At 37.1% G+C, this 12,057-nt stretch overlaps 1 protein-coding gene across 12 annotated transcripts in view; it reads left to right on the plus strand.

Annotated features, from left to right (window-relative positions):
• Nucleotides 1-12,057, plus strand: part of nfib (nuclear factor I B) — a 337,611-nt gene that overhangs the window by 232,029 nt on the left and 93,525 nt on the right. For all 12 annotated transcript variants that reach the window (XM_062971911.1, XM_062971913.1, XM_062971912.1 and 9 more), the window contains exon 3: nucleotides 9,746-9,799. In XM_062971911.1, the coding sequence (XP_062827981.1) occupies nucleotides 9,746-9,799 (54 nt within the window). The remainder of the gene's footprint in view (nucleotides 1-9,745; nucleotides 9,800-12,057) is intronic.

Genomic DNA, 12,057 nt, shown 5'->3' on the forward strand with positions numbered 1-12,057 from the left:
CATTGTATTGTGGAAGTGATGGAATAATTTCCTAGGAACCAGTTGCTGAGATAAAAAAGAATCTGTGTTGGAACCAAAACACAACCTTTACTCTACCCCACCCCACCCCACCAGGACAAATAAAAACAAAATATGTTGAGGTGTTTGGTCTTTTATTGGATAGCAAAGAGTAGCCTTCTTCCAAAAGCATTAGTATCACATCTGCTTTCTCATTATCCTTTCTGAACTATGGGAGATTTAAGTTTAGAATCAGGTTTTGTGTGCTCAGCTGATATTGCATAAAAATTTAGATCTTGGTTTATGGTTGCCTCTGGTCAGCCAGTTTCTCTTGAAAGCATCCTTCTCAAAGTCTGTCTCTTTGTGTCAATAATGTGCACAATTACAGTTGGATCATTATGTTTAAGAATTCAGCTGTGATTGCCATGTGCATTCCAGATGTACTGTATAATCAAATAATGACATGGAAAGTTGGTTTGTGTTATCCTATATGAATAGGAAAATATGAAGTTTTATCTTGTTCTTCAGCACTCAATTTAAATAACTAAAAAATAGCTACTTCTGCCTTTTGACTCCCCGCCTGAAATTACCATGATCTTTAACACAGAATTCAAAGGATCATAGGAAATAAGGTGGAATTTGGACAAATTTTAGGGAGAACGTTTGCAACAGTTGTTTATAGAATGTAAACTGCCCTCTTCCATGTTGGCTGGGGATATTAGAAGTTATAATCCACTTACAATGAACAATGCTGATTCAAGGAAGACTGATGTAGATGGTAGACTTCTGGTGCCTCTTAAACTGCCAGAACCAGAGTTTGATTCTGTTTAGATAATTTACAAATTTCACATTTTCATGAAACAGGGTATTTCACTGTAAGGAGTTCACACCATTTTCAGTTTTATTTATGCCCTGATGAAAAAAATTAATGTGTGTTTGTGCTTCTTGATGGTCTATAATGCAGTATATTTTATTCTGTAAAAACTCTTAATATGTATCCTATTCAATATGTTTCAGCATGTACTTGGAACTGAATGGCTTTCTTTGGGTTACATTAGAAGGGAACAACACAGAATTCCAGTTACGTTAGTGTAAAATAATCTTCCAGTCTTCCATTCTTTATATGAGAAAGGTGTTGAACTATACATTTGGGGGAGAGTCTTGATACTTTTAAAAAATGCTGCCATAAAGGTGCTGAATTTGGTGAAAGTATATATCTGGATTTGTGTTTCACTTCCAGTGGCCCAGCAGGTTAAACTTCTGAGCTGCTGAACTTGCTGACTAAAAGGTTGGCAGTTCGAATCGAATCTGGGGAGCAGGGTGAGCTCCCACTGTTAGCCACAGCATCTGCTAACCTAGAAATTCAAAAACATGCCAATGTGAATAGATCAATATGTACCCAGCACCATCCAAAGGAGCCTTAAAGAAGACCTTAAGATCATGGGGGGAGGGGCTAGTGGGGGGGGGGGGGGCTAGGGGCTAGTAGGGTGTATCTAGATGCTGTTTTATGTTTTAATATCTTAATGTTAATGGTTTTTAATTGTATTTATATTTTGATTGTTTCTATTGATTTTGTTATGTTTTATTTGCTTTGTATAATGAGGCACTGAATTTTTGCCTAAATGTATGTTGTAAGCCGCTCTGAGTCCCCTGCAGGGTGAGAAGAGCGGGATAGAAATGAAGTTAATAATAATAATAATAATAATAATGCTCCAGCAGGAAGGTAACGGCACTCCATGCAGTCATGCCGGCCACATGACCTTGGAGGTGTCTATGGACAATGCCGGCTCTTCAACTTAGAAATGGAAATGAGCACCAACCCCCAGAGTCAGTCATAACTGGACTTAACGTCAGGGGAAACCTTTAACTTTATTCCATCAATCAAAATCTATAAATGTGAAATACAGGTCTAAATATACACAATAATAACTTCTGCTTGAAGATCATGACAGATGCTTTTCATTTTACCCAAACTATGTTAGTTTGTTGCGATCAAAGCAATACTTTGGGGGATCTTAACATCTTTTAGAGTCAAGCTACTTATGTGTTTGAATATGAAAAACATGTATAGCATTGTGGTGAACCTTAACACTAAAAAGATAACACAGCAACAGAAGGCAAAACAGTACCACCTTAAAGATGATTTCCTCAGCCCAGCTTATTTCTACTACAAGAGGCAGGAAGGAGAGTAAAATGAAATTAGGAAGGTGGCAGATTATATTCCCCTTCCCTACACAAAACCTTTAGTGTCAAGAATTCACCCATCACCTCTTTGCAGTCAATCTAGTAAGCATGTTTAACAGTGCTCTGCTTGATCCTTAAATCTACAAAAGCATATTCTACCATATCTTTTAAATTGATGTGTGATTATCTGTTATCTTTGAAAGACTTACATAAAAGTTCCATGGGAACACGTACAGCACTGAAGTTCAATAGCAACCCCACAAGGGTCCAACAGCAACACTTATATGCCAAACCCTAACATGGAATTCCCACACTGGAATTCCAATGAAAGGGTACCTGAGGGCACTGTCCCAAAATCCAATACATTTGGAGAACACCAGGTTGGGAATGCATTACCCAGGATGCAGCTTCATGTTGTGTACCTCCTGCAGTGATCATGATTTCCTAGGCTGTTATCACCTGCCTTTCATTCTGTACACTGCAAAGTCACTGAATGATGCAGGAAGACCACAGAAAGAGAGAGCTAGTTGTTACAACTGTCCAAGGAAGATATGAAACAGAATCTTAGAAATCAAAAGGAAAAGGCTTATGAAAATAAATTGAAAGATGAGGAAGAAGATGCCATCAGGGTCTGGAACATTAGCTTCTAAGAACAGAATCTTTGTTTTGGGTGCAGTATAGGGACTCCTGTATAATTACAAGTTATACTGTTAATTAGATTGGTTGAACAAATATATGAAAATTCTTTAGAGTGGACCTGAAGAACTGTAGAAAAAAGAAAAGAAAAATATGTATTCAGGCAGTCCCCAAGTTACAAACAAGATAGGTTCTGTAGGTTTGCTCTTAAGTTGAATTTGTTTGCTCTTAAGTTGAATACATTGGAACAGGTACATTTTTAAGTGTAACTCTGACAATATTATAGATAGATAGATAGATAGATAGATAGATAGGCACAAACTTTGAATAGTATAGGGAAGGGTTAACACCCCTGTGGAGTTTGTTTTGCCGTCTACCCTGTTCAGAAGATCTCACCATACTTTCTGTTCCTGTGACAATTGGATTTTGAAAAAATAATGGCTTGTTGTAGAAACAAAAATTGGTGATAAAGCTTCAGTGGAGACACCTTCCCCCCATGATAAACTCTTTCAGAAGTGAATTCTCCTTCCTAGGGGTAGATTTCTCTCACTTCCTGTTGTCTCACCCCCCCCCCCCCCTCTTAACTATGCGTCATTTGTAAGTTGGATGTTTGTGACTCGGGGACAGCCTGTAGGTCTGTTTGGTTATTTGTTCTTTAATGCTTGAAGGGAAGTTTACAAAATCCTGCATTCTCTTGTTTTCACAAGAGAGTGCATATACTTTTTGGAAAATTCCTTTTTGAGCAGCATAACTTTTCTGCATTTGGTTTTAATTTTCATGTGTTAAGTGTTAAGGAAAAGGATAGAAAAATAGCTATTCCATGAGCTAAGAGGTTTTCTAGATAGGAAAGTTCATACATTTGTACCTAGTTTCTTCTTCCTACTTTAAAATAAATTCTAGTAATCTTTTAGCCATATCGTCTACAATGAACCTGAATAATTGGTGTTCTCATTAATCCATGTGTTTCAAGGTATTTGTGGCTTTCCTCCTGATTAGGTTTTTTAGCATGATAGCATTCCAGCTCTCAGTTTTTTTAAATTATAAATTTCTTCTATGTGCTGTATTCCTGAATAAAAAAATATTGTCTCGCTTCTAAGAACCCATATATTAGAGAGTAGTTGAAGTACACAATATTTCCCAGATGGGTAAGATTAAACATCAATCTCTCTTTTTTTCCCTATGGAGTCCAGCAAGTTTTGGAAAGAAACTTCAGTCTTTCATCTTCATCCACATGTGGCAGGAGACCTATGTAAATCTCTTCTTAAACTCATGTCAAAGAGAAATTTAACCAGTACTATGAGAGATGGAAAACTTTTTTCAGATCCTTGAAAGACATATAAATCTTTTCCAACCTATAAACAAAACTCTGCTTAGTAAAAATGTATCTCATTAAAACAGCTGGGAAAAATTGATCATTTTCCAGGAATATAGCATGTGGTTGTTATCAGTGGCATAGAAAATATCTGAATTAATCAACAAGAATTAAAAATTTAAAAATCCATGCATAGAATACGAAATTGAAAAGTTTGTCTTGTGAGCTATACGTTCTAAAAACTTTTTAAAGTCCACTAATTACTTTAATGTATTGTATATATCAAAACTGAATTTACTTTTAGTGCTCTGCTTCATAAGTAGGGCAGTTAAAAAATAAACAAGGGCTGAGTCAGTTAATTAATTTAGACGAGATTACAAATCCAAAACACATTACATAATGTTAATTTAATTACCACTTTTATATACTTAATGAAAAACATTCTACAGAAATGTCAACAATATGGCAGTGGGTAACTTGGTGTTGATATAAAAATATTATTGAAACCGGAGGAGAGAGAATGACCCAAATGTTTCTCAGTGATCAATATCAAAATATAAAAACATGCTCCCTTTGATGTACACAGCTTACTTTGTCAACCTACAACCTTATTGTGTGCTTATTTGGAATTTTGATCTGCCCCTTAACTGCACCTTAACACTTATCCAAAAAGGAACCACCCTATTTCCTGAGTAAAGTAGCAAAAGGCAAGGACTCAGTCTCTCCTGAGAGAATGTAAACATAAGCATAGATCCCGTCTACTCCCTCCACTGTAGCACCATGTCTGTCCTTTCTGAATGCCAGGGCAGGGAAATAGTGCTGGTGCCCAGGGGTGGCTGGTCCCCTTAGGTGACCAGCTTTCCCCTCTCTACAGAAGGACCCTCAACTTGTCAATGGGTTAGATCAAAGTCCATAATGTTGGCCCCCAAACCCTGCCCTCAACCTGATGTTAATTTATACATGAAGTATATGCAGTAACCAGGCTTGCCAGTGCAGCTTTACCACAAAAGCATATATTTAAAGTACAAATCTTGATAGATTTTCAGTGGAACCCCAACAGAATATAATTAAATCATAGAATATATCTTTGGACACAAAAATGAATTACAATTGTATTGTAGTTTGCAGGCGGAACCGCTTAATAATCATGAGGATATACACCCCAGCGGCCTTGTCATGCCCTAGATTTGTTGTTTTTATTTTGTTATGTGTCAGTCTAAACATATTCTTTAATATGATAGTAGTTTGGAATTCATTCTATGTAAAAATAAATCACTAAAATAGTAAGTATAGATAGGAAAAAGAGCCGGACAGCTTGACTACTTTAGAAACTTTGTCAGAGAATAAAGCGAGAAAGATATTTAAAACTAGAGAGGTTAGATAAGGGAGGAGCCCCGGTGGCAAAGTGCGTTAAAGCACTGAGCTGCTGAACTTGCAGACCGAAAGGTCCCAGGTTCAAATCCCGGGAGCGGCTTGAGTGCCCGCTGTTAGCTCCAGCTCCTGCCAACCTAGCAGTTCGAAAACATGCAAATGTGAGTAGATCAATAGGTACCGCTCCAGCAGGAAGGTAACGGCGCTCCATGCAGTCATGGACCTTGGAGCTTGGAGGTGTCTATGGACAACGCTGGCTCTTCAGCTTAGAAATGGAGATAAGCACCAACCCCCGGAGTCAGACATGACTGGACTTAACGTCAGGGGAAACCTTTACCTTTACCTTAGATAAGGGAAGGGGTAACAGCAGAAATTAATGCCTTGGTCCAGTAAAACATGTTTATTCTGAAGGGATATGAAAAAAAGAGGCTCAAAGATTATTTCTTTTCCAGGCAAGTTTACTTTGAATTTAGTCTATATAGAATTTCTTTGTGGATTCATCACTCCCCCCCCCCCCCCCCCAATAAATCACACACATTCAGATAGCACTAGAAAGACCAATCTCGGAATGCCTTGAGAAAGTACTCATGACATTGCAAAACAAAATGTCCCCCAAACTGTAAAGCCCAAGAAAGAGGAGCAATATGAAATGGGGCACAGCTTACATAATGAATGTATGATTAGGTAGACAGTCTGAGCATCCACCAGTACATGCAAATACTGAAAGTATGCATTGTGATTATGTGATTAAAGGACTGGATAGGGGGATAACATGAGAAGGTGACACATACACTCCCTGCAACATAAGAATTGTGAGAAATTAACCTGAAAGCGGACAGCTGTTGTCCAGCTTCTCCTTTCTCTTCTGAACTAAGCCAGCTCTAGTGATGATGAACAGAATGGGGCTCAGTATGAAACAAACTTACTGTATTTTTGTGACAATGGAGTGAGGCAAAGCTGGATCAGCCCAAAAGATGCTCCTTAATATCTAAGTCTGCATACACTGGGGGAAATGGTACAAGAAAGGCTTGTGTGTTAAAGCAATTTCCCACCACAATTTCCTACTGCACTGTGACAGAAGGCTGAGAGCTGTGATGTGGTAACCTGTTGTGCATCCTGAGAAGTTGGGATCTCTCTTCTCTTGGCCACTCCTTGTCCAGCTCTGAAACAAATAAAAAGACGATTCCTACTGATTTACCCAGTGGATGGTCCTTCCCTTTTGTCTTTAAGGATGCAAATTCTGGACAGGCTTTGCTGAAGGAACTCACTTACCAGCAACCAAGCAAGGGGATAGATGGGGTGGTCTTTGTGTTGTGTTTTGCTCCCAGATAAATGCAGAAGGTTAGAGGGATCTTACACAGAGAGAGTCCTATTATGTGATTTAAAGCAGCACTGCCTCTATTACTACGCACCACACTACACTTTCTTTCTAGCCTTCAAACTCTTCAAAGCTGGAAATCAGCCTTTCCCCCTGTATTTTCCTTCATCCCAGGTTGCCAAGAACCACCACCCTTTGGGAAGTCATGCCATTGCTGCTTTTCCCCACATGCTAGCTTACCCACCCCTTAGTTCCACTTCTCTGGCTCACAGTTTCCCCTTCCCCAGCACACTGTGTTGAACAGAGAACAGTCATAGTGTGAAGGATTGAATCTGTGGTTATTTCTTAACTGCCTATATCCTGTAGATAAGGAGATGTGTGGAAGAAACTCACTAAGTGTTCTAAATCAGTTGTGGAGCTGCTATTGCATTCCTTGCAACTATACATAAGAATAGAAAAAGTGCAGGCTATTATGTAAGCTATTACTACAGTCTTCTAGGAAGCTTAGTGGCACCAACAAACACTGCCATGGAGAAAGCAGAATTAGGTAATGCTGGAGTTATACTTTTTGTGGTTGCAAGCAACATAATGAAGTAGCACAGGAGTAATTAGATATTTGTTAGTGATTACATCATAGATTTACAGCAGTTAGTTCCATAGCCGCAGATGAAAATGGGATAATGCTTGAAATCCCCTTTCTGAAATCCAACATTGTTGAAGTTAAAAATACTTGGGCCAAAAGAAACTTAGATTGTGTGGTCGGGATGCCAACACTCTAATTCTGTTCACATAGTTGGGAATACATTTTATCAAGTCAATTAAATCTTCTGAGTAATCTAGGATATAATATGTCCTGTATAATATGCCTGTTTAAAGCTCAAATATTAAATGAGTATCCTATGTAGTCACAGTTGAAGACATCAGTGGAAAAGTATTCTAGGTTTCTGGAAGGTTCATGAGTTCTAGCAGTTTTCAAAAGTTGAAAGCTAATTATAATTAGGAAAAAAATTACGGATAAATGTCAGACGAGGACTCAGGAAGAAAGTGGATGCTTGATTTTATTCTGATTTTGAGGGTAAGAACGAGCTTTATTTATCTTTTGTTCTTTACAGTTATAGGCATGCTTCTCTACAGGTGTGAGATGTAGAGATTTTTTTTGATCCTGTTAAAAGAGAAATTAATTGGAATTCATAATAGTATGATTTTGTTACAATTTAATAAAAAGATGAACTTGACAGCGATTGAAATGTTTGTAAGTGCCTTATGTTCCTTTATGTTAATGGTCCTATTATAATTTATTTCTATAAAATATAAATTCTTAAGGTATAAGTCTGAAGGTAGCTGTCACTATTTATGGCAGGGGGTTCCCAACCTTTGTTTGACCAGGGACCACTTTGACCAGGGACGACTTGATCAGGAATCACTCTCCAACATAACTAAAATAGTTATGAATCAGTTTTTGCTCAACTTTAGATTCGATTTGGTTATTTGGGGTGCTGATTCAGAAAATTGCATTTGATAGACCATATCAGCTCTGGTTTCTGATACAGAACATTATATGCCATCCAGTAGTTGCCATCTGCTTGCTCACAGAAAACCATATTTAATAATCTAGAACTGATGTGGTCTATCCAATGCAATATTCTGAATCAGCACCCCAAATAACCCCAGGAACAGGACTAAAAATAAAGACACCAAGGCACCTCCTCTTCCAGGCAACACATGGAACAGCTCCACTCAGGGGAAGGGAGGAGGAGAAGCAGGAGTCAGGAGGCTTGCTGTCGTGCATTTCGTGGGTAGTGAGCCTCTCCCCTCCCGATATCCCCATTGCCTTCACATTATAAGAGGGTTTCACGAGACCAGTAACGGTGAGGCCGTTGGACATATTTTAGTTCTTGGGGATCACTGGTGGTCCACGGACCACAGGTTGGGAATATTTTTTTTCTTTCTTATTCTCAACACTTCAAGAAAAAGATACAAATTAAACATGTACTAGCATGAAGCTTGCTGTGGACATGAAGTTCACATTAAATATGGCAGCAGGCAGCAGTACACCCACTCCTGCCTTGCAAAGGAACCCTACCTCATCAGAGGCAGAAACGGGTAGCTGGAAAATTTCTCACCAAGAATTCAAATTTATGCCATTGTTTACATTTGAATCTGCAATAGGTTGAGTCTGGATTGTGAGCCCATGGATATAATGAGCCCATTGTACATCTAATTTACATCCTACTGGATTTGAATTGTTATATGAACAATTTGGAGAGGCTTTGGGAATGTGAACTACTGTATTTCTTTCATGCTAAGATACACTTTCCCTAATATAAACATCTCTAAACGTGGGGTGCTTCTTAGAATCACGTGTGTTTTATATATATAACTTTTATTCTGTTGGTGGTACTCAATTTAGTATGCGTCTTAGAATCGATGAAATACAGAAATTATTCAGTAATGCGTTGTTAGAGACCAACATTTTGAAGACAAAAATGAAAAAGATATTTTATGTGGCCTCTTTTTAATATTTGGTATGTTTTGTTTAAATTGGCTCAAAAACAAAGGAACGTTTCCAGTATGATGAGTATGATGATGATGAATATCCAAGACTCCAGTTATATTTAAATGCGAAAATGAAGAGTTCACAATTGTAAAATATCATTTGGGTCAATGATTATAAAATTCTAAACTGACTAAAATTCCTAACTCTGTAAAATATTCTTTCTTTTCTCTTCAAGAACATTATAATTTAATTCCAAAAAAGTGATGTATGTAACTGTTCTGCAACATTATAACAAAGCATGTCAGCATAACTGAAAATCATAAGAATTGGTTTTTCAAAATGGATATTTTTAGATTCAAAGGACTCTTAACCATTGTGCTGTACTAACAGGAAATCAGATTGGTAATATGTTTCTCCAATTTCTTTGTAGATTCTGGACAATCAGGAAGTCCAAGCCACAATGATCCTGCCAAGAATCCACCAGGTAAAAATGAATTTTAGATTATGTATCTATTAAACATCATTTAGGAACAAATATTGTTTTGTTAATTGAGTGCTTAATTCGTCAGCATCCTATTTTGTTTTGGCAAACAAGTTTGTGATTTGAGGAAGCAACATTTTTTTGTGAAGTAACAAATTGTGTAGTTTCAATAATGTTTCGTTAATGCCAGCAAAAATATCTTAGATACAAGAGGTATTATGTTATTGTTATTTTTGAAACATCTATTTTTTATACAGGGTGTTTGAAAAAGAACTCCCTAGTTTTAAGTATAAAGTTTTAAGTATATGTTTTATACTAGTTTTAAGTATATGTTTTTCAAACACCCTGTATATAAAAATATCTTGGCATCCAGCAAGCGCGAGAAAAGATAATGTGTGGAAGTTGATTCCAAATTAAATTACTTTGATAAGTGTTTTAAATTCTGCCATTTCAAGAATAAAACATAGTTCTTTTCAAATGTATCACATACAATTTTATTTTTATTTGCTAATAAAATAAAATAATCGTATGTTTTCACAAAAAAAAAATTCAACTGAGAACCATGCAAATCTCCGGTGCTAGTGAAATTAGTCTCTCTTCAGCAAGTTTCTTCTCAAAGTTAATAATGAGTAATTTTGGCAATTTTCTTTCTACTGTGAGAAATTTTTGAAAGCCCAGCAGTTTTTGAAGATTTTTCACAATTGTGGACTTTTTCTGAGAACAAATCCCACATGGTTGTTTTGTACAAAATTCAGCATTCCGTGTACCAGAAACAGTATTTCTGCATGGAATATTAATTCCGAAAAACAGAAAAATGTACTGCTTTGTTTATGTTTTTCCTATGATTTTTATCCTTTTTTTAGTTGCTCCAGGAGCTTTCAGATCAGTGTGCCATTTTAAAACATCAAATATAAATAATAATACGTTATTGAAAAGTGATGGACATCATTATAGGTTATTGCTGGTGGCCTAGAATGATTGCATTAACATTATCTCAATAAAACCAAATTAGACACATATGACACTTGTTTTTCAGAAGTCTCTTTATAAGCCTGGGTTTTTAAAATTTTAAAAAACCCTTCTCTGTGGCAGTAGTATTATAAGCAGCAACTGGATCAGACTTCTAGGTGTTTTCAGTAAGTAGATCAGACCTCTAGGTGTTAGACAATCACTGTGTTTATCTTTAGTATACTAACTTAAAAGATGTTTAGTTTTAGTTTATCATACAGCTGAACGTGTTTTTGATGACTGGTGGGTTACAATTCCTAAACCTTTAAGTCTTGAGGTGTTTTGGAATGTCAAATATCAGGCAATCTAATTTTTATTTTAAATACCAAGAAGTAGGCCTTGGTATGATCCTGTTCTGGAAGGTGTTGAGCTTCTCCTGAAAGTTTAGGTGTATACCTTCTAGGTATTACCTAATCCTACACTTGAGCTTCCCTGAGTCTTAAGATTTTTTTTTATAAAGGCAGGTTATAAATTAATATCAATATCATCATTGTATAGAAATACATTATTCATGAGTTTATCATTCGATAGCAGCAATGTCAGAGTTAATGTAGTATTTAGCGTCAAGTGAAACTGTCTTTCAGTCTATTTGATCCAGCAGAATTTATCCATGTCTTTGTTACATGATGTTTAGACTGTTGCCATGTACTCAACATGAATATATCCTTCTACTGGAAATGTCAGTTTGTGCAGAATGTAGCGCCAAGGCTGCTGAGTGGTGCATATCATGGCCAAATCACTCCAGCAAGATCTGAACTGTTTGCAAGTAGTTTTTGTGGTCTTTAAACCAAGGTAACAAGTTTAACTTTTAAAACTCTTTAAGTAGCTTAGTGCCCGACTATCTAAGGGAACTGCTTCTTTGAGCATGAACAAAAACTCCTTTAGAAACATCTCTGGTTGCAGAGGCCCCCCTATTAGGAATGGAGAAAAGTACTTTCTGTCTTCTTCTCATACTGCAAAGCAATTATTCTGGATTGGTCCCACTTCAACTCATGTTCAGGAAGAAGCCCCAAACATACCTTGCAGGCCCGTAGCCAGGATTTTGTTTTGGGAGGGGCTGAGATTTTGGTTTGGGGGGGGCTGAGTCTGAGTGGGAGAGGGTTTACCTTAGCAAACCTTTTGTATCGTTATCCCAATAACCCCATGCATATGGGATATATTGAGCATGGTGATCAGATCATGATATGAATAAACATAACAGTTTAAATAATAAATGTAAGGTCTTCTCGCAGACCACCCTGAGAATTTGGGGG

The sequence above is a fragment of the Anolis carolinensis genome, chromosome 2 (genome assembly GCF_035594765.1).
Source record: "Anolis carolinensis isolate JA03-04 chromosome 2, rAnoCar3.1.pri, whole genome shotgun sequence".
Classification (NCBI taxonomy): domain Eukaryota; kingdom Metazoa; phylum Chordata; class Lepidosauria; order Squamata; family Dactyloidae; genus Anolis; species Anolis carolinensis.